A 21454-nucleotide genomic window follows, 5' to 3' on the forward strand; every position below is an offset into this window, starting at 1 on the left:
GGCCAGTCCCAGCTCTGCCCCACTCTCTCTTACAGGCGGGGAAGCCGAGACCCAGGGAGTGGGAGTGTGAGGAGTGACACACAGCTAGGGCCCCAGCAGCCTCTGACTGTCTCTGCCCCTGAGACAAAGGCTTCCCTCTTGGGAGCATCATCGACGTCCTCCCTGAACTGAGCCCTCAGAGCTTCAGTGGGGTGGGTGCCCTCACTCCTGCCCCGAATGCCACGCCCACTCCTGACCTGCTCCCTGTCTTGGCCCAGGTACCGAGATCGCCATCATCCTGGATGGCTCAGGAAGCATCGATCCCCCAGACTTCCAGAGAGCCAAAGATTTCATCTCCAACATGATGAAGAACGTCTATGAGAAGTGCTTTGAGGTGGGCTTCCCTAAGGGTTGGACTCACACAGCCTCTGGGTGACCCACCGCAGTGAACCCGCCACCCCAAAGCACCCCCCAGTGACCTGCTCATATTCGTGGGTCAGCTATTTGGGCTGGGCTCAGCAGGGTGGTGGTTCTGCTGGAGTTATTCCTGTAGCTGCAGACTTCTGGTTTCTTGCCTGGGGGGCCTAAGGTACCATCACTTGTCTGGGTCCTGTGCCTTCAGCAGCTCAGCCCAACTCTTTCATGGCAGGCACTTTTCAAGCCTCTGATTGGATCACATTGGCTGATGCCCCATTGGCCAAAGCAAGTCACATGGCCTATCCTGGAGCCAGTGTTGGGGAGGGGGACTACACAGGGACGTGGATTCAGGGAGCAGCCTGTTACTCACTGGGAGACATTACCATCACACCTTCCTCGCCCCCTACTGGCTTAGAGATTTCCCTCTGCCTTGGCATCTCCTCTGGCCCAGAGATGAGGAGGAAGTAGTGGATTCTGCACTGCCTTCAGGGGGAGCCATCTAAGGGGTGGAAGTGGCCGTGGGCATGGTGACTCTGCCAACTTCCTCCCCCCTTGGCCCTCCCATCCAGTGCAGCTTTGCCCTGGTGCAGTACGGGGCAGTCATCCAGACGGAGCTTGACCTTCAGGACAGCCAAGACGTGACGGCCTCCCTCGCCAGAGTCCAGAGCATCACTCAAGTAGGCAATGTCACCAAGACTGCCTCTGCCATGCAGCATGTCCTGTGAGTGTGAGGGCAGTGGGGATTACCTGCACACCTGCTGGGTGCCGGCCCATGGCCCTGCCCAGAGGCTCTGAGGCATCCGGACTGGAGAAAGTGGCTGGCCAGAACTGGGAAGAGGAGAAGGTCTTCCTTGGCTGAAAGGGGACTGTGAGGTCCTCTAGTCCAGCCTTGGCTGGTGGATGACACCCTAGGACAGTCCTCCAAAAATTCCTCCAAAGGTTCCTCCCGCAGCGGCAATCGGGCACAGTGCTTATAGGGAGGGGCTCAGTGGCCAGGCTCCCTGGGTTCAACTCCCAGCTCTAGTTGTGAGACCTTGGGCAAGTGCCTAACCTCTCTGTGCTTCAATTTCGTCACTGTTAAAATGAGAATAATGGTAGTACTTGCCTTATAGGATTTTGTAAGGATTAAATGGGTGAAAACTTGGACGGCACCTACAACAGTGCCTGGCACATATGTGCTACATAAATCTCAGCCACTGTTATTAATGTCATTATTATTCCTACACGTGCATGCGAGGAAGAGGCTTGAGTGCTGTCCAGCATCTTTCCACTGGGAGCAGGTGCGGAGCAAGAACATGTGCGTTACAGCCTCACGTCCACCTGCCCTGCTGTGCACCGTAGGGCATCACCATCCCTCTCTGGGCCTTTGCTCCCCTCGAAGGGCTCCTTAATCCTCTCCAATTCTATAACAGCTCAGTAAAATCTCCCCCAGGCTCAGTCGTCCTTTTGGCAAAGTTCTCTCCATTTATTCTCCCCGACTTAGAGACAACATCTTCACCCCAAGCCATGGCTCCAGAAGAAAGGCCTCCAAGGTCATGGTGGTGCTCACCGATGGGGACATATTCGGGGACCCCCTCAACCTCACGACTGTGATCAATTCCCCAAAGATGCAAGGTGTTGAGCGCTTTGCCATTGGGGTAAGAGCCAGGAGCCGGGGGGTGAGGGGGTGGGTACCCTGTGACCTGTACAGCCTGGGGTGGGGAGGAGCCAGGGTTCCTAGAGGGACTTCGGTAAGCAGCTTACCCAAACCCTGCTCTGTTCACACTCACCAAGTTCTCTTCTCTCAGCCCCGCCATGTCCCCTGCTCCCTCCAGCCCCCACCCACCTCTGGGTCTTCCCCCAGCGGGCTCGTTTCCTAACAGTGGACATGGCTCACTGGCCCAGCAGTGATGCGGAGAGTGGTGGACACTCTGGGAGCCACGGGAGGGATAGCAGGAAGATTCCTGGAGGAGATGGTGCTGAGCCGAGTCTTGGAGGACAAACGGGAGTAGCTGACCTAGGGCACAGGGGAGGCGTGAAGGGTACTGCAGGCAGAAGGATCAGGACATTCAGGGGTGAGAAGGAGCCCAGTGTGTTCAGGAAAACCCATGCAGAGTGTGTGTGGAGGAGCACAGGGAGCAGGTAAAGAAGGGAGAAGGTGGAGGACCTCAGCCAGCGGGGGGGCTCAGCGCTCTCCCTGGGCCTGGCGAGCCCTCACACGCTGACCACTGCCCGGGGCGTCTGTGCAGGTGGGAGATGCGTTTAAGAATAACAAGACCTATGAGCAACTGAAGCTGATCGCCTCAGAGACCCCTGAGGCCCACGCCTTCAAGGTGACCAACTACATGGCGCTGGATGGGCTGCTGAGCAAATTGCAGCAGAGCATCATTCGCGTGGAAGGTGAGGCTCCAGGGGCCGCAACCAGCCCGCGGCAGCCCCCTGAGCTTTCAGCGGGAGGCCTGAGACCTGCGCTCCAGCCCCGCCCTGTCCTACCTCCGTGTGGCACTCTGGACAACTCCTGTCACCTCTCTGAGCCTCAGCTGTTCCATCTCTCAAAAGGCAACAGCATCCCCAGCCCTCTTTACCTCCCCCAGATTCCATGAAGCTCTTTCTGGTACAAGGCCAGAGAAAAAGGCTGACTGGGGTGTGGTTCCTGCTCCCAGGAGCTCACAGATGAGGAGACCGAGGCCCAAAAGGGCGAGTGGGGGATGGGGGCTGCCCAGCCTGCAGTGTCAGGACCCAGATCTCTCCTCCAGCCTGGTGCTCAGCCCATCGTGTGGAACATCGCTCCCCTGGGAGCGAGGCCAAGCTGGACCCTTCTCTGACGTGGTTTCTCCCTTCACCTCAGCCCACAGCCGACTAACTGGCTTCTTGGCTTCCAGGCACGGTCGGAGATGCCCCCCACTACCAGCTGGCACAGGTCGGGTTCAGCGCCCAGATCCTGGACGAGGTACATGGCCGACTCAACACCGGGCAGGCTCCCCACAGAGGAGGGCGCCCCCACGACCCCCAGGAACTCAGGGACCTCTCGCTCTCCCTACCCTCCTGTGGTGATGCCTCTGAAGGAGCCATTTTAGGACAAAGTTTCCTTGCCCCAAAACTGGACCTTTGAGGTCAATGAAAGTAAGGCCCTACTTATAAACAGGAGGTTGTTTTGTCCTGTGTTCCAGGATTAAGCAGTGTCCCTTAGCATAGACACGGGTTTTGGCCTGGATGGGCTTGCCAACCAAGTTGAGTACTTCTTCCGACCGGAGGCCCTGTCCCCCACTGATGGGGAGACATGTGGGCACAATGAGGACACTGTCCATGTGTGGGGTGGAAGCTGGGCTGGCACATCCCTCACTGCAGGTGGGCCTTGGGTCCCGGCTGGGCGGCCTGTGGAGATGAGCCATGTCTTGCTCAGTCAGACTTTTTTTTAACACTCAACATCTGGGCCCCGGGTTGGATTTCTGCCCTGGGGGGTCCTTGGTACTGGGGGGACAGCTGCCCTGACAAACTCATGGGTACAAGCAGGAACCTAGGGTTTGCCATCTCACCATCCTCCTGCACCTCTGGCAGGTGGGACACAGGCATGCTGAACACCTCCCGTCCCCTCTGCAAGGCTCACTGCATTGGCCGGTAGACCCTTGGCCACCGTGGCTGGCCCTGGGTCCCTCCTGCTCACAGGATCACCAACCCTTGTCCCCTGCAGGGACAGGTGCTGCTCGGAGCTGTCGGGGCCTTTGATTGGTCGGGGGGTGTGCTGCTCTATGACACAAATAAATGTCGGGGCCATTTCCTGAACCAGACAGTGGTGGATGCCAAGGCTGCGCAATATGGTTACCTGGGTGAGGGCGGGGCCTGGAGGCTGCCTGGGTGAGGGCGGGGCCTGGAGGCTGCCTGGGTGAGGGCGGGGCCTGGAGGCTGCCTGGGTGAGGGCGGGGCCTGCAGGCTGCCTGGGTGAGGGTGGGGCCTGGAGTCTAACTGGATGAGGGCGGGTCCTGGAGGCTGCCTGGGTGAGGGCGGGGCCTGGAGGCTGCCTGGGTGAGGGTGGGGCCTGGAGGCTGCCTGGGTGAGGGCGGGGCCTGGAGGCTGCCTGGGTGAGGGCGGGGACTTGGAGGCTGTCTGGGATACTGAGATTATACCTTAGGCTGCAGTAGGCTTCCTAGTCCAAGAGGGCCCTTGTCGATCACACGGACTAAGGGATGGGCCCTGGTTAGGGACCCTGAGGCTTAGAATTAGGCCTGCTCAGAACTGAAGTGCTGGGTGGCCCTGGGTGGCTGCCTAGGGAAGGAGAGAGCCTTGTCGTTAATAATAGTGGTAGGTGAACCTTCATGCCCTCCTCGGTCTTCCTGTGCTGTGTGGGTAATGAACGTGGGCAGTAATTGTAGAGTACATTTTGAGCGAAGCTGTGTGTACGATAATGTGTGTACGTCCCATCTGTGTGCTGGGGCCCATGTGTGTCACTGGCCACAGTGGGTAAGTGGGAGCAATCCCTGACGAATTTTTAAAAGCATGAGAAAGACAGTCTCTCCAATTTTGCCTCCCTGCCCAGGCCACTTCGAGGGTCTAGTTGGGAAGGTGGGGGACTCAAAGGAGTCAGGCGGTGGGGGCTCCCAGTCACAGTCCCCAACCCCCAGGTTACTCGGTGGCTGTGCTGCACAAGCCCTCTGGCTTCGCCTATGTGGCGGGGGCTCCACGGCACAGGCAGAGAGGGGCTGTGTTTGAGCTCCAGGAGGGCAGAGAGACTGACTTCGTGCCAGTGCTGGAGGGCGAGCAGGTATGTGCTGGAGAAGACCCTCCCGACCCCCGTTAATATAGAGGAGGGGTCTGGAGACCCCACAGGGAAAGGGGTGGGCTCCAGGGCACCCATCCTGGGCAGAGCCCCAGTGGAACTCAGCTCCTGCCCCAGCTCTGCGTGTCTCATTGGGGGGGAGGGGCTGTTCACCCCATCCCCTGTGTTATTCCGGTGAACAGATGAATCTGGTGTGACCCCAATTCGGTGGTCCAGGAAGGGCAAGAACAGGGGTCTAGCCTTGCCGAGGGTCTCAGCCCTCCCCATGACTGTTCCTCCTGCAATGTAGATGGGGTCCTATTTTGGCTCTGAGCTGTGCCCTGTGGACATTGACATGGATGGGACCACGGACTTCTTGCTAGTGGCGGCTCCATTCTACCACGTTCAAGGAGAGGAGGGCAGAGTCTACGTGTACCGTGTGAACAAGCAGGTGGGAGAGTCTCTGTCCTTGCAGACTTGCTGAGGCTGTGGCCGCTCACCCTGGGGCCAACATGCCGGAGGCTGAGAGCACCCTGGCCCTGCCTTGCACCAGAGGGCGGTGACAGGGAGCTCAGGGTGGATGGTGGCCTGGGTGGGGGTGGGGGGCCACTACTTCTCTCCCTCCCCTCCCCCACTGTCTCGCCTCCCCTACCTCGTCTTCTCATGTTGAGGATGACCACATCCCAAATCGCTGCACAGTTGACACAGCATGTTTTGTCTGTGATCTCATTTGTTTCTCACAGTCACTGTGGGAGGTAGCTGTCCCTCCCATTCTACAGATGAGGAAGCTGAGACTCAGTGACGATGAGACTTGCTTCAGTATATAGAGCAAGTGTGTGGTGGAGCCAAGGCAAGAAGCTGGGCCTCCTGATGGCCAGTCTAGTCCCCCAGTCGTGGGAGTTGGAGGGTGGGACGGCTCTAGGTCCTGAACTGCAAGGCAGGAAGACCCCAGCTTCACCACTCGCGCACTGTGTAACCTTGGGAAGGTCTCTTGCCTTTTCTGAGCCTCAGACTCCCCGACGGAGAATCAGAGTCACCAAGTCCATGAGCACGCCTCCTGGGTTGGCGATGAGGTGGGCACCCTGCAGCCCTGTCCTGAAGGCTGAGCTGCCTCTCTGCTCTACAGGACGGTTCCTTCTCCTTGGAGCACGAACTGATCGGGCATTCCAGGTTAATATATGCCCGATTTGGCTTTGCCATGGCAACGGTGGGGGATATCAGTCAGGACAAGCTCACAGATGTGGCCATCGGGGCCCCCCTGGAGGACTTTGGAGCAGATGATGGCGCAGGTTTTGGCAGCGTGTACATCTACAATGGACGTTCTACCAACCAGCTGGTTAACCTCTCTACCAGCTGGTCACAGGTGACCACAGGGCTTCTACTCTAAGACTCTGACCTTCCCAGATATGATGGCCTGAGACCCAAGTCAGCTCCAGTCCTAAGTGCCAGGCAGGTCCTAGGGGGCTGGGAGCACCCGATGAAGGACAGAGTCACTTGGAGATTCTCACCCCAGACCCTTCCAGTGGGGCGAGAGGTCATGGCAACGTCCGTGCACTTTCCTGACCTGCATTTCCCTCCTCCTCTGGCATTCCTGACCATGGACCTGCCTCAGATCCTCTTTCCTCTCTCTCAGTCCCTTCTCTGGCTCCTGTCCCTGACCCCACCCTCCATGCCTCACTCTCAACCCCCAGGGCTCCAGTGCCCACCTCCACGCTACGTCTCTTAAGGGCACTTTCACCCGCTGTGGCTGCCGCTTTTCTGCAAGCTTCAGTCCTGTGTGTCCAGCTGCTCCTGAGCCTCCCACCTGCACGGTGTCCAGCATCTCACTTTCTTGATGCCCAACAGAAAGCACCCTCTCCCCAAGACCTGCTGCTCCTCTGGGCCCCTCCTCTACCCCTCACAGCAGAAACCCTGGGTAACCCCAGACACCCGGCTCAGCCTGTCAGCCTCCCCCATCCAGCCCCTCCTCTCCATCCTCAGCACCCCTTCCCTGGCTCCCGCCTCCTCCGCATCTTCCACCCTGTGTCTTCAGTGGCGTGTCTGAAATTCTGTAGTTCTGAGTAGACACCCCCACTCTATTCCTTGGTTTCACATCAGGCCTCCTTTCACCCACATCCCCCCTGTTCCCACCACAGTGGCCCCTGGCTGTTTCCTTGGATGACCTTGCTCTTCCCCACCCCTCTCTGTCCTCATTCTCCTGGTCAAACCCCACCCTCCTTCAAGCCTCCATTCAAATGCCTCTTCCCCTGGGACCGAGGCTGATCTGCTGACTGAGTAAAATGGAAGGAAACCCCATTCCCTCTCTGACACCTCGTGTCTCTCCCTCCACAGAGGATCAGAGCCTCAGTAGTGGCCCCAGGACTCCACTACTTCGGCATGTCTGTGGCCGGTGGCTTGGATTTCAGTGGCGACGGCCTTGCTGACATCACCGTGGGCGCTCTGGGCCGGGCAGCTGTGCTCCGGTAGGGTCTGCCCTGCCTCCTGGGCAGCTTCACCAGTTGCCCTGCCCTAAATGTTGTGAGAACACCAGGCACTGATGGGGGGGAACAGGCGCAGCGGTGGAGGGCATCAGCTCTGGGCTCTGCCCATCTAGGCTCGAACCTGAGCCTGCACTTAGAGGGGTGGCCTGGGGTGGGCTACTGATTTCCAAGTCCCAATGGTCTCATCTATAAATGGAGTAACAACGCACCTACCTCACAGACTTACGAGGATTAATGGAGAGAGTCTATGCAATTTAGCACAGTGCTCAGTGATGGCTGTTAGTGTTTTTAATTTCAGAGCCTCTGTGCTCTGTCCCTAGGCGAATTATCAAGTCCCGTGGCTATAAATAAGCTGACAGGGCACCTATCTGCCCTGTGCTCTTGGCTAAGCTCCAGACTTGGCTGTTTACTCAACACCCTTCTTGGCTGTCACTCACGGGCACCACAGAGCTCACACGTCTAAAAATGGCTTCTTATTCCCACCCACCCCTCGTTCTCTCCACCCTGCCCCTCCGTCAGCTTCCCATCTCGGCAAAGGGCACCATTTGCTCAGGACAAAAACCCAGGAGTCACCCTTGATTCCTCTTTCCCCTTCCCCTGCCACCCCATCAACAAGTGTGTGTTGGGCTCTGCCTCCAAAATACCTCCTAGCACATGACGTTGTCACCTGGCACCTGGACCACTTTTGTGGCATCCTTCCTGGCTCCCACTCCCTGTGCTCCACTCTCCACACAGCAGCTGGAGAGATCCCTTCCTTCTGCTGCTTACAACCCCTCCGTGGCTCCCACCTAGAGTAAAATCCAAACTCCTGACCATGGCCTGGCCCTGCAGACCCTCCATCCCCCTCTCCTGTTACTGCCCATCTGTCTCACTAATTCTGCTCTGGTTATGCTGACCTTCATGTTCTTCAAACAAACCAAACTCATTCCTACCACAGGCCCTTGGTATTGTCTGTGCTTTCTGCCTGGGATGCAGTTCCCCGAGATCTTCACAGAGCTGACTCTTTCTCGTTAACAGAGCTCAACTTAAATGTCTCCTCATTTGTGAGGCCGTCCCTGACCACCCAGCTGAGTAGCCCCCAGTCTCTATTGCCTTATCCAGTTTTATTTTTATCATTGCATTACCTGGACCTAGGGTTTTCCTGTTTCTTCTTGTTTATTTGCTTATTGTTTGTTTTCCCGCCCGAGCAGGGCTTGTCTCTTTCCCTACTCTATCCTGAAGACTCAGAACAACACTTGGCACATGAGAGAAGTTTTATAAATATTCCTCGAATGAAAGAAAGAGCCAAGCACCGATCCAGAAGGCCTGTGGTCACTTCTCACAGTCCTCTTTGCTGTCCTGTTTATTTAGCTCAAGACCTGTGGTTCCTCTGAAGGTGTCCATGAACTTCACCCCCAACTCACTGCCCATTGGCTTCAGCGGCAGCGTGAATGCATGTTTGTGGTTTGAAATCAGCTCTGAGACCACAGCTGCCAAGTCAGGTAACAGGCAGCCTAGCTGATGCATCCAGTGTTGCGGTCAGTTCCTGTTGGCTGCAGTTGGGGCAGGGAGAGAGGGCTGGGTGGGGGCGGGGGTGTTACGAAATCCTTCTGTTAGACCTTAGCTCCTGTGACCCTAGGTTCTGTTTAATGGGGACTGCCCCAGAAAAAGGTGATCCACTGTTACGTCCACACTCTGAAGGGGTCTGCCTGACCCTGCTGGGAAGAGGGGCATTAGACAGATCCCCCTTCTTGGGGGCTGAAGGGTTTGAGTATCTGAAAGAAGACCCAGAAAAAGGCAGGCCTTTCTCCATCTCCATCTGCTGTGCCCATGCGTGCGTGTGGCTGCAGGGCTCCTGAGACGTGCCCTTCCTCTTGCTCTCTGATTCTCTCTGATTCACATCTTCCTTCGCTCCTCACCGAGTTTCCCTGGCCCAGTGGGGATTGGATAACCTGCTGAGGCCTGGCCTCTCTTCCTGTCCCCTTACCTGGCCCTGGTTGGGAGACTTTCCAGAAGGCAGAGGGTGGGCATGGCTTTCAAAGCCCAGGTACTTACTGCCAACCGAAGAGGTCCCTCAGCCACAAGGTAACAACCCCAGAGATGTCTCTCTGCTTCCCGCAGGTCAGAAAGCTGTCTCTCAGGTGGGGTGGCGTATGAGGGTCAAATGTGAGGGTCAGACATGGCAGCCCTTTCAGTCCCAGCTGTACAGGCTGACAAGTTCAGGCCCCAGAGTCTGAACAGCAGCTGCTGAGCAGCTGTGTGACACTGGGCAGGTGTCTTTCACTCTCTGGACCCTGCTTTCCGTTCTCAGCAGTGAGGGAGTTGGCCCAGGTGATCTACCAGGTGCTTCCAGCTCAGCTGTCCTCAGGTTTTACTCTGTGGTTTCTCCCTCCATTCCCTGAATTTTTCCTCCTCCTCATTTTCTCCCACAACTCTATCCTCCTCTCCAAACCGTCCTTCCCCTGGGGAAGACTGGCTCAGCCCTGGGGATGCGCTGCTCTGGGTTTTGGGTTGGGGTACCAGGTGCTGAAGACATGAGAAAAATACCTTTGAAATGAGGAAGAAACTCAGGGACGTGCCCGTGTGGGGACACCAGTCAGGAGGGGCTCACGGGGGCCCTCCATCTGGGGCTTGCCCATCCCATCCCAGCCTCATCAGGAAGATCTGGTCTTCATTCCCAGGCCTCAGAGAGACCGCTCTGAACTTCACACTGGACCTGGACGTGATGATGCCGCGGAAAAGGCTGCAGTGCTTGGACGAGAGGGCGTGTCAGGGCAGCCTCCAGGACTGGGACGCTGGGCCCCGTCTCTGCAAGCCTTTCCTGCTCATCCCCACAGAGGGACAGGTGGGTGCGGGAGTTTCGAAGAGAGTTCAGAGGTGTCTGTGTGGTTGAGAAAGGAACCGGGTGCATGCAATGAAGCCCCCACACCCGGACACACAAATAGGCAACTAAAATAATCACAGGAGATCAAGAACCACATGATGGCATGGGAGATGGGAGTTATGATACCAGAAAGCCAAATTAAAGAAACCTACTTAGGGGGTTGGGTACAGCTCAAGTGGTAGAGCGCATGCTTAGCACGCACAAGGTCCTGGGTTCAATCTCCAGTGCCTCCTCTAAAAGTAAATAAATAAGTAAACCTAACTACCCCCCCACCAAAAGAAACCTACTGAAATCAACCACTCAGTAAATCTCGGAGCTTCCTTGAAGCTGACTAAAAGGGAAATACTTTTTGTTTGTTTGTTTTGAGCAGGGAGGTAGTTAGATTTGTTTGTTTATTTTTAATGGAGATACTACAGATTGAAACTAGGACCTCATGCATGCTAAGCACATACTCTACCAGTGAGCTATACCCTCCCCCAGGAAACGCTTCAGTTGCTGACATTCTTCTTGGTAATAAATTGGAAATAACAGGGCTCCCTCCCCCATGCCACCTACTCTTACGTGGTAATAGGAGTGGGGCACAGGGACTTTATTTATGTGGGTCAGCATCAGAAAAATTGAACGAGGGAAAGTAGAAATAGAAAGACAAAGGCTGTCATTTATAGACATTTACTCCCAACCAAGGTGCCTAGAAACATGGAAAAACATGTATTTGTCAGGACCCAGAGCCTGACAGGACCCAGAATTTTGGACCTAAAAGGATCATTTATTCCAGTAAACTCATAAATTATGCTTCTGACTGCACATCTGTTCCCACATCTGTTCTGATTGTTAATTGGATTCAGGAAGAATTTTTAGCAAGTCTGTGGCTTCCTTACATACAAGTGTAGCTACCTTTTGCACCTGGGAATCATGTTCATCTACTCTCAGGCATTCACAGCTCCTAGCTGGCAGGTCTCAATAAACAAAGAGAATGGCAGATGGCATCCCAGGCCATCTCTTTGCCTTCAGGTTTTATTTCTTTGATATGTGCTCCATGCTGCTTCAAGAAAGATCTTTGTAAACACAGATGAGATCACGACTCTTCCCTTTCGTAGCTCCCTTTTGTCCTCTGAATAAAGTCCAAGCTGGTTTTGAACTCCTGATGGCCAGAATCCCTTTGTGGATGGCAGGAACCATTAGGTGTTATAAGGCCTGAGGCAGATCATGGGAGATTTTCCCAATGCTCTTGGCATCTTGGTTGAGGGAAGTGTCCCTTCAGCCTGGCTTACTGGGAAAAGGCTTGGGGCTCTGGGCTCACCAGTGTCACTGTTTGTTTCCTGTTATGACTATATTCAAGTTAAAAGTTTTCTCCTTGCATCTTCTCCCCCACATCCAACTCCAACCCTGCATTCCTTCGTGACTCTGCAGCTCTGTCAGGAGGACTGCTTCTCCAACATCAGCATCAAGGTCAGCTACCAGCTCCAGACCCCTGAGGGCCGGAGGGACCACCCTCAGCCTGTCCTGGACTTATACACTGAGCCCTCCACCATCTTCCAGGTGACTCAGCTAGGACCAGACTCTCCTGGGAGCATTCCCCCCCAAAACACCTGCTCCCCCAACTTGAGAGAATGTTAAAGTTGGGAGGGTCTTCAGACAGCACTTGGGCCCCTCACTGTACAAATGGGGTTAGAGAGCGATTGAGATGACATTACTTTCCCCAGGGCCTCCCTGATGGGTAACACTGGTCTCCAAACCACCCCAAAGCTAATTCTTTTATGTTCACAAAAAGTGCTTGCGATGTATTTAATGAAGCATATGAATACCCGGCTTGGCAAGGGTCTTTGATAACAGTGTGGTGGGGGATCCTGTGTAGGGACTGGACTGGAGCCCACCTGCCCTGCTCTCTAGAGAGGATGTCCTTTGGTGCACCTGCCTACCCGGTCCTGGCCAGGGGCTTCAGGCTGAGTGGCCCACCAGACCTGCACCCCAGCAGGCAGGTAGTATCACAAGAAACTGTTTTCACAACTGCAGGAAATCAGAGGGGGAAAATAAACAGTCAAATTTTGATTCTATGATATCCCTTTGTAGTTAAAAATATCTTATGGGGAGATCCTTTGAGCTTATGTGATATATCCTATGATATATCCTGTCTAACACCCATTCATGATTTTTATCTTAATCAATGATTACTTGGATGGTTTGGCTAAGAGATTAAAAAAAAATTTACCCCACCTAGAAAATGGGTGAGGAGAAATGATTTGGTGTTAGGTTAAGCACACAGATGTTTCCAGAGGATGAGCTCAAGCTGGGAGCTTAGGATATTTTAGTCCTGCTCTCTATTTCACTCTAGTGAAAGAGAGCAGGCTGCTTGGCTATACTAAAAACAAAATGAAAAAAAAAAACCAAACCTGCCCCAAATTGTTGACCCTGTCAGAGAGGGCTCCAAGCTTGGACTTCTGCAAACTGCATCTCCCTTCTCGGAAAGCAGAAGGTTTCCTTTCTAGCTCTCTGGGCACACCCTCTAGCTCCAGGTCATGGAAACGGTCCTTGCACAAAGCTGCTGCCATGGTCCCTGGCTGCCAGGAAGGCAAAGGCAGAGATCCTCCAATTAGGGAGCTGATTGTGTCTCCTTCATAATAAAAATAGACCTAGCTCCTTTAGAAAATTTGATTTTTCAACCTGAGCTGGAACTTTTCAACCTTGACTGGGCCTTTGGTCCCAGGGTGACTTTCTGAATTAGCCTGTTTTGGTGTAGGCAGGATTGCAAAGGGGATATTTAACCTATAGAGACTAGCCATGGGGGCCGAGGGCCTTGACAGTACTGGGTTAGGTCTGTCCCATTTGTGCCCCTGTTGTTCCTGCCTCTGCTTAAAGGGACTAAGGGAGCTTTTCTTCACATGGGTTTTCCTCCCTGAGGTATTCCAAATAGTGAGTTGTGGGGGGAGGTATAGCTTGGTGGTAGAGCGCATGCTTAGCATGCATGAGGTCTTGGGTTCAATTCCCAGTCCGGCCATTAAAAAAAAAAGGAGTGGGGGAGGGTAATTGCTCAGTGGTAGAATTCCCCCCTTCAAAAAAGGCAAAGTGGTGATTTGGGAGTGTTGCTGCTTAATGAGCATGATATGAATGTGACAGTTTCTCCCACCATTTCACCAGGGCCACCCTGTTTTTGACCTTGGTCAGAGGCCTGACGCATGGTGTACCTGTGTTGTAGGACCAAGCATACCCCCATCCCTGATAGATCAAGGAACATCACAGTCACACCTGTCACAGCCACGCGGACACAGCCTCAGGCTGTCAACCTTGCCTGCACTCCTCGGAGTGAGCAGGAGGGACAGGCAGGTCCTAGGGAGAAGCTCAGGAGGCAAGACTGCTGGCGGGGGCGGGGGTCCCTGGGCTGACCCTGCCCCTGTCTGTCTGCTTACAGCTGCCCTATGAGAAGGCCTGCAAGAATAAGCTGTTTTGTGTCGCAGAGTTACAGTTGGCCACCACCGTCTCTCAGTGAGTTGGATCCAGCATCATAATTTTTGCAGTTAACTTCCTCCTGGAGGCTTGTGTGGGCAAACACCTCACCAGGACCGATCGCTCACCTCCCCCACTTCCCCTCATGGCCCACAAAGGGTTTTTGCATTGATTGATTGACAAAGTGAAAAAGAGCTGCTTTATTGCTTAGAAAGAGAGGGAAATAAAAGGCAAAAAAGAAGACACTTAGGTGGGGAGCCGTTAGCCAGGTGGCCAGCTGAGACAGCTCAGCCCCTGATCAGGCCGCAGGGTCTTTTGTTGGAAGGCTCTGCCATGTTATCTTTATTCAGTGGAGCCAGTCACCTTCTGTTATCTCCTGAGTCCTCCATCACCCAATGAGGGAGGCAGGACACAGATCTGTATTCCCATTTTATAGATGAGAGAACAGACTTGGTAGTGGAGGGCCCACGTGGGGTCAGGGGGTCATCGGGTGGCCTCAGAGCTGGGTCTCCTGACATCCTGGACAGTGCCATTTTCATAACCCAGTGTCTCTCACTCTAGGACCACCTCAACAGTAACTTCTTCACTGGCTCGTCTCTAAACCAAATTACTTAATTCATTAAATATTTACGGAGCATCTCCTCTGTGCCAAGTACGCTAGGTGTTAGAGATACATCAGTGAACAAAAAGTCCTCTGGTGCTTTTAGGGGGAGAAGATAATAAATGAGCCCACTTTTTGTTGATGAGATGTACTATGAAGAAAAATAAGGCAGGGAAGGTGGGAGGAAGTGCCTGGTGGAGGCAGGGTTGCAGTTTTAAGTAGGGTGGTCAGGAAAGGGCTTGCTGAGAAGGTGACATTTAGGTACAGGCGAGAGGAGGTCGAGCAATGAACCATGCGGGTGAATGAAGGAAGAGCACCTGTGAATGCCCTGAGTTGGGAGCCTGGAGGTGGGAGGCGGGCCGGGACACCAGTGTGGCTGCAGCAGAATGAGGGAGGGAGAGGTGATGTGAGGGGAGGAAAGGTCATTTGTGGCTGCGTCTCCATAAAGGCTTTTTACCGTGAGCTGGGAAGTCAGGGGAGCGGCCGTGATCATGCACTCGTGGCTGTGTTGAGAATAGCCTGTGGGAACAAAGGCGGAAGCAGCGATTTAGTAAGGAGCTATTGTAATAACCCAGGTGAGAAGTGATGTGACTTGGGCAAGGGTGTTAACGATGAAAGTAGTTATATTTTGAAGTCAGAGCCCACAGGATTGGATGACAGACTGGATGATGGGAGTGAAGACAGAGAGGGGTCTAGGAAGTCTTTCAAGGTTTCAGCCTGAACCTCTGGATCTGTGTGTTCAATACAATAGACTGGTCAGATTTGGTTACTTAAATTAAAATTAATTAAAATCAAATAAAATTTTAGTTCCTTAGTTGCATGTGCTCCATTCCCACATATGGCTGGCTGGTGATACTGAACAGGACAGAGAGAGACCATTGCCATTACTGCAAAGTTTTACTGGGCCACACTGAATACTAGAATGACGGCGATGCCAAGAATTGAATTGGGGAAGCTTTTGGAAGAGTGGTTTTGGAAGGCAGGGTGGGGAGGAAGAGATCGTGACTTTCGCTTTAGATACGTAGTGGTCTAAAAATGCCCTCCCTGGCCCCTAGTGCTGTGTGTGTGACGTTGCACTGATGGCCAGCTGGCATCTCTGGGGAAGAGCGCTGTTCTCTGAGTCCTGGTAAGCCCCCTCGTAGACATTTGCAGGACTTGTGTTTCAGATGTGGATGGCTTAGTGCTGCCCCCTCTCCAATCACTAAGGATCCAATTCAAGATTTTTTTAGTGCTTTGGAATCCAGCCTAACAAGTAGATGCAGTTGTTTCCAACAGGGAGTTAATTACCGCCAAGAATGCCCTCCTGGCCAAGTCCTTGTGAAATAGCCATCGAACAGCTGGCCCTACACCACCCCCTAGTGTACACAGCTAGCAGTCTCTTCTTCAGAAGTATTGAGTCTAATCATTAGCATCCAAATGTCTCCGTGGTTTTGACCTTTCTGTGGACTTGGGTCTCCTAAAGAGTCTAAAGGAAACTACAGACCCTTCTCCCTGGAAGGTAACACATGGCGTACATGGGTGTTTGCATTTGGGGCCCTCTGAAATTGTTCCTGGCCCTCAGGTTAAGAACCTCTGGTAAATATTCTGATGACTCTCAGACCTCTCTCCTGGGTTCAAGAACAGGATACCCAACTGACACTTCAACATCTAGGCCTTTCTATCCTCTTGACACCTCTCATCACACCCCGACAGGCCTCATCTGGTCAACTTCCGCCCTCTGGTCTTCGCTGTGTTCTTGCCCTCATGACTAGCCCCACCCGGTCGTCCAAGCTGGGAATTCAGAACACATCCTGACTCTTCTCTCTTTTGGGCTCCGCTTGCAAACGTGGCCTTGTCAGCCCTGGTTTCTATCACCCCCACCCCCCACTACTGTCTATTTCGGGCAGGTGTCATGTCACAGTTGGATCCCACACGGGCTCAGTCTCTGCCCCCTCTGGCCTTCCAATCACTCTATCCTCTTCTCAGCTGTGATAAAAACAAAACACAAGACATGTGTCAGCATTACTCCCCAGATCCATCTTTGAAATATTTCAGATGGTGACAAAGTTGTCTTTGTTATTGTTGATACATTTTCCTGCAGCGCTGGATTTCTGACTGGTTCTGCACTCGGGGGCCCCACAGTGCCTCAGTGGACTGAAGGATGCTCTCACCCATCCCCAGGTCTTCTCTTCTCCAGGCGCAACAGACTCGTGTTTTAAACCACAGCCTTTAAATTGGGAGGGACAGGATGATTTTGCAGGTGGGAAGGCTGGGGTTGAGATGGGGCAAGGGCAGTGTCTGTCTCCTGCCAGCTGTTTCTCCCATGTTGAGCAGGGTGCCTGGCACAGAGAAAGTTCTCTGTAAATATGTGTGAAATGGATGAATTTGTGTTACCAAATACATTGCTTAGGGTCACAGTGTTAGAAGGAAGATTAGGTCCACTTCTCCCAAGTCCCTTTTGAGGCTGTTAGACCTCAGGCAAGTTAGTTAGCCTCTCTGGGCTTCTGTTCTCTTCTCTATAGAACGGAGAGTAACCATACTCTCATAGGGTTACTACGAGGATTAATTGAGCTTGTGAAGCGTTTAGCACAGTCCCTGACACTTGGTAACCATTAGATAAATGGTCACGTCACACAGCAACTGAGGTGGGTGTGGCAGTCCAGGGGTTTGCTTCTGCTGAGGGGAAGAGAATCAAGGCTAAAAATATCCTTTAGGCAATTTATGTAAGACGTTCGTTAAGCAGGCGCTGTTGTATTGCACTGACGTTTTTACAGACTAAATCAACTGTTTATCTATTTGCCTACCCTGTGCAGGCAGGAATTAGTGGTGGGTCTCACAAAGGAGCTGACCATGAACATCAGCCTAACTAACTCCGGGGAAGATTCCTACATGACAAGCATGGCTGTGAAGTACCCCAGGAACTTACAGTTTAAGAGGATACAAAAGGTAACTGTGACAGCCATTTTGGAAACTTGCCACCAAGCTCAAGGCTTTCCCCTCCCCGCATCCCTGCTTTGTTAGGGCAACCTCCTAACTCTGCCTGGTCTGCTCAATAAGGACTATTAACTAGCTGAATCCCCTCCAATCAACTACATGCCGTGGGTCTGATCATGTCATTCTGAGCCTTAAAAATGTTCAATGGTGCTATCTGCTGCCCAAACACTCCTTTTGCTTGCAGCCTTTCTTAGCCAGGGTTCTGGGAGAGAAATCATCTCTAATAAAATAGCTTGGGCTGGAAAGTAAAAGTCTGCCCAGCCTTTCATCAGCCCGGGAGCACAGACTCAAAGCCAGCTGCCCGATGCTAGGAAGTGGTATTTCTCCCAAGGACACCTGCAGCTGTAAAGTACTGTAGCACCGAGAAATTTTCTTCCACAGGCAGCCAGCAACTTTGCTGTTTGAAGTTATATCTGTAATTATGAAATCATCTTATTCTCGCCTGGAGAATCTAAGCCACTTGGACAAAGAGAAGCAGCCTCATTTTCCATCTGAGGCTTGGAACTTCAGATAAAGTGTTTCTGGACATAACTTTTCACATTCACCTTAACAGTTCCCAAGGAAATGGGTCCCAGGGTCCATCTTGCAGTCCAGACCTCATGTTGAGTGGCCCTTTGGCACAGCCCTGCTTTGTCTTGAGTCTCCTGCTTTGTTTGCATTTCCCCTGAACTCCACCTCTCCCCGGAATCCTTTACTGTCTTTGCTTTTGTTTGGTGCGATGGACCACAGTGCCTTCCCCTCACTGTAATGAGTCAACAAACTTGGCTTTGTCGAACTGTGGGTTTGTCCCTGGAGGCCTGAGGCTATCCGGCCTATGAAAAGAACACTGTGATCTCTAAGCATCTAGGATGGAATTGGATATACCGTCCTTGGGAGAATTAGGGAAATGCAGTCACTCGAACCACTTTCTGTATTCAGTGGTCCAGATGAGGGACCATGGCGGACGAAGGCTGCAGGGCAGTGCCTGGCCCGTCTCAGTCCATGACGTTGGCGCTGGTCTGAGGCCCAGTTCAAACATCTCCACCCCTACGAAGACCAAAATTCCTGCTGGCTGGATTTTGTCTTTCTCTGCTGCTTTTCTCTGTACCGCTCGCTCTCACAGAACCCCTCTTTGGGCCTTGCATTTTAATTCCTCAGCCATCAGGTACTGAGCCCTTCTGCCCAGCTTGTGAGGAAGACAAGGACAAGGTCTGATTTGTGTCCCCAGCTCCCAACAGGGTGTCTGGCCTGAATTGGTGTAAGGAAATGGCTTCTTTTTTTGCCTTTAAAAAAGTGTCTTTTGTGTTAACAGCCACCTTCTCCAAACATTCAGTGTGATGACCCTAAGCCAGCGGCTTCGGTCCTGGTCATGAACTGCAAGATTGGGCACCCCATACTCAAGAGGTCATCTGTGAGTCTGTTTTGACTGGCTGACGCTTCTCACTCACTCCCCCGGGGTTGGTGTCTTCTGCTCCCGTCTCACTAGAACCTCTTAGTGGCAGTCTCCACATCCACAGCAGTGCTTAGAGCTGCCAAGCGTGCTCTGAAAGCAGGGAGAGGTGGGGTGGGGGCGGCAGCCACACAGTCAGCTCACCCTAGGAGAGCAGAGTGAAGCTGGGCGCATTATGGAAGGAGCATCAGATCCAGCGTTATCTGCCCTGAGGCGAGTCCCTGATCTGCCACTGGTGATCTCTTGCTGTGGGAAATCTCTGAAGTGGTTCCTTCAGCTGTAAACGCTGTCTGCCCTGCTTACTCCCTCCTGACACTGAGGCTTACCTGGAGTAACAGGCCTCGAAGGCCCCCGTGCTACAATAATGGGAGGCATTAAAGTTCTGTCTCCCTGGTCTGTTTAGTCAGTAGGAAGCAGTTTGAACTGTGAGTGGTATAAAGGGAAATTGAGTGACTTTTTTTTTTTTTTTTTTAATAGGTAACCCTTTCATTAGCTTGGCAGCTGGAGGAGAGCACCTTCCCAAACAGGACAGCCAATATCACTGTGATGATCAACAAGTAAGCAGTGCCTGTGGCTCCCTCACCGCCCAGAAGGGGAACCTCTGTGAGCCCAGGGAAGGCCCTGGATCCCCGCAGTGACTTGGCTTTCCCTTCACCATCACAGACAGAGATACTGAAAATCTTTTTATTGGCACACAAAATAAAACTAGGGTATAGCCTGGTAGGATGAGCCTTGGACTAGAGTTCTAACTCTGGTTCATTTAACTTTAAGAAGCTATGTCATCTACAAAACTTCTCTGCTTGAGAGTATGGTCCTGGGAAGAGTTCTCAAATGGGGATGATTCTGCCCTTCAGGGGCAGAGCCTGAAGACACCTGATTGCCACGACACCAGCGTGGGGTGGGGGTGGTGCTACTGGCATCTAGCGGGCAGAGGCCTGGGATGTCGCTAAACATCACACAACAGACAGGACAGAACTACCTGGCCCCAAATGTCAATATTGTCAAGGATAAGAAACCTTTTTAAAAATCAGTTTCTCCAAGTACGGTCTTCCAGCGAGTCTTCTGCACTCTTAACTGCTCACCTCCAAGAATCTTTTCTGTCTGACCCCCAACGATCCCGGGAAGCCAAGGTAAGAAGCAGCCGTCTGTACAAAGCAGGTATGCTATCAACCGACACTCTTATTTCCTAGTTTCAACGAAAGAAGGTCTCTGGTCAGTAAGACCCACAGCCTTCAATTCAAGCATGCCTTCATCGCAGTTCTTCCCAAGTAAGTGCTTCCAAGGGGCCGACAGCTGCAGGACAGCTTCAGCCATTTTCTCCTGTGGAAGCAACTGGTGTCGGGGGGAGGTGGGCCCTGCCCTTCCTGAGAGGAGGCTGCTTAGAACCCAGGCTCCCACTCACCTCTAGGGCACTAACAGTTGGGTCCTAGAAACCCCATGGTCATAATCAAAGGAGGAGTGGTGCCAACTGAGGAGGGAAGGAGAGAGGGGCTGTGGGATTGGGAAGAAAGGAAGGAAAACAGCAAGGCCACACTGAGGAATGATAATCAGATCCAGAACTAGCCCCAATATACAGAATTCAAACAGTCTAACTTGATCTTAACTGCCTGACCACTTTACCTTGCTTTGATCCCTCTTAAGGATCGGGTGCCCTGGGTCCTAGTGTATCTAATTGGTAGCACTGAGGCTTATTTAAATAAGAAGGGGGCCTTGAGGTCTAACCCACGTCCTCTCAACTGCAGGCCATCGGTGATGTACATGAACACAAGCCGTGGGCTTTCTGACCACAAAGAGTTCCTCTTCAATGTAAGTGCTGGACCCGCCACTGCAAAGCCCCGCGCGGCCAAGCTGCACCAGCCATGACTTCCTGCTCTGATTTTATTCTGCAGATACACGGGGAGAACCTCTTTGGAGCAGAGTTCCTGCTGAAAATCTGTGTTCCGATCAAATTACAAGGTCTTCACCTTGTAAGAGTGAAGAACCTGACCAAGACTCAGGTATGTAGAGGAGGGTCTTGAGCAGGGTCACATCTCTCTCAAGAGTGACTATGGATTCTCAAAGGTATAAAAACTAGAGTTCTGGGAAAGGAGTAAAAACAAGATTAGTTAACGTGGGAACACATTAGGAGTAAATTACCAAAGCCATGCTCACAGGGAATATTAACCGCTTGGCCTTTAAAGTGACATTTCAGTTTTTTTCCCTTGATGGAAAAAATAAGCAAAAATTCCGACTTTTTAAGTAGACATGGAGACATTTATTTTCCCTTTGAAAATTGGTAAATTCTGCTTCTCTGTGATTGGTGAATGAGCTTGATAAACATGTGGCAGTTCTTGCACTTCTCCCTATAAACTGTCTCCCATTTTCCTTTCCTCTTGCCCTCCAGCCTGTCTGCCTTGGACTCTGCTTTGCCACAGCCTCTCTGCTGTTGGTTGATGCCTCACCAGTAACAGTTCCCAAAGCCAGCCTGTGGTACAGCAACAGGCTCTGATTGGGGTGGCAGCTGAGGCCTTGGGCTTTCCTGATTTTTTTTTTTTCCTGC

At 52.7% G+C, this 21454-nt stretch overlaps 1 protein-coding gene across 5 annotated transcripts in view; it reads left to right on the plus strand.

Annotated features, from left to right (window-relative positions):
• Nucleotides 1-21454, plus strand: part of ITGAE (integrin subunit alpha E) — a 51190-nt gene that overhangs the window by 19664 nt on the left and 10072 nt on the right. For 3 of the 5 annotated variants that reach the window (XM_074342568.1, XM_074342567.1, XM_074342566.1), the window contains exons 7-26: nucleotides 258-373; nucleotides 966-1117; nucleotides 1880-2033; nucleotides 2625-2775; nucleotides 3258-3325; nucleotides 4067-4202; nucleotides 4995-5134; nucleotides 5439-5579; nucleotides 6255-6491; nucleotides 7460-7590; nucleotides 8959-9089; nucleotides 10269-10432; nucleotides 11882-12010; nucleotides 13878-13951; nucleotides 17306-17438; nucleotides 18778-18876; nucleotides 19393-19472; nucleotides 20106-20183; nucleotides 20658-20721; nucleotides 20805-20912. In XM_074342568.1, coding sequence (XP_074198669.1) covers nucleotides 258-373; nucleotides 966-1117; nucleotides 1880-2033; nucleotides 2625-2775; nucleotides 3258-3325; nucleotides 4067-4202; nucleotides 4995-5134; nucleotides 5439-5579; nucleotides 6255-6491; nucleotides 7460-7590; nucleotides 8959-9089; nucleotides 10269-10432; nucleotides 11882-12010; nucleotides 13878-13951; nucleotides 17306-17438; nucleotides 18778-18876; nucleotides 19393-19472; nucleotides 20106-20183; nucleotides 20658-20721; nucleotides 20805-20912 — 2486 coding nt within the window. Of the gene's footprint in view, nucleotides 1-257; nucleotides 374-965; nucleotides 1118-1879; nucleotides 2034-2624; nucleotides 2776-3257; nucleotides 3326-4066; nucleotides 4203-4994; nucleotides 5135-5438; nucleotides 5580-6254; nucleotides 6492-7459; nucleotides 7591-8958; nucleotides 9090-10268; nucleotides 10433-11881; nucleotides 12011-13877; nucleotides 13952-17305; nucleotides 17439-18777; nucleotides 18877-19392; nucleotides 19473-20105; nucleotides 20184-20657; nucleotides 20722-20804; nucleotides 20913-21298; nucleotides 21420-21454 lie in introns of those variants that run through there. The other 2 variants (XM_074342569.1, XM_074342570.1) reach the window with 2 other exon arrangements.

This window comes from Camelus bactrianus, chromosome 16, assembly GCF_048773025.1.
Source record: "Camelus bactrianus isolate YW-2024 breed Bactrian camel chromosome 16, ASM4877302v1, whole genome shotgun sequence".
Lineage (NCBI taxonomy): Eukaryota > Metazoa > Chordata > Mammalia > Artiodactyla > Camelidae > Camelus > Camelus bactrianus.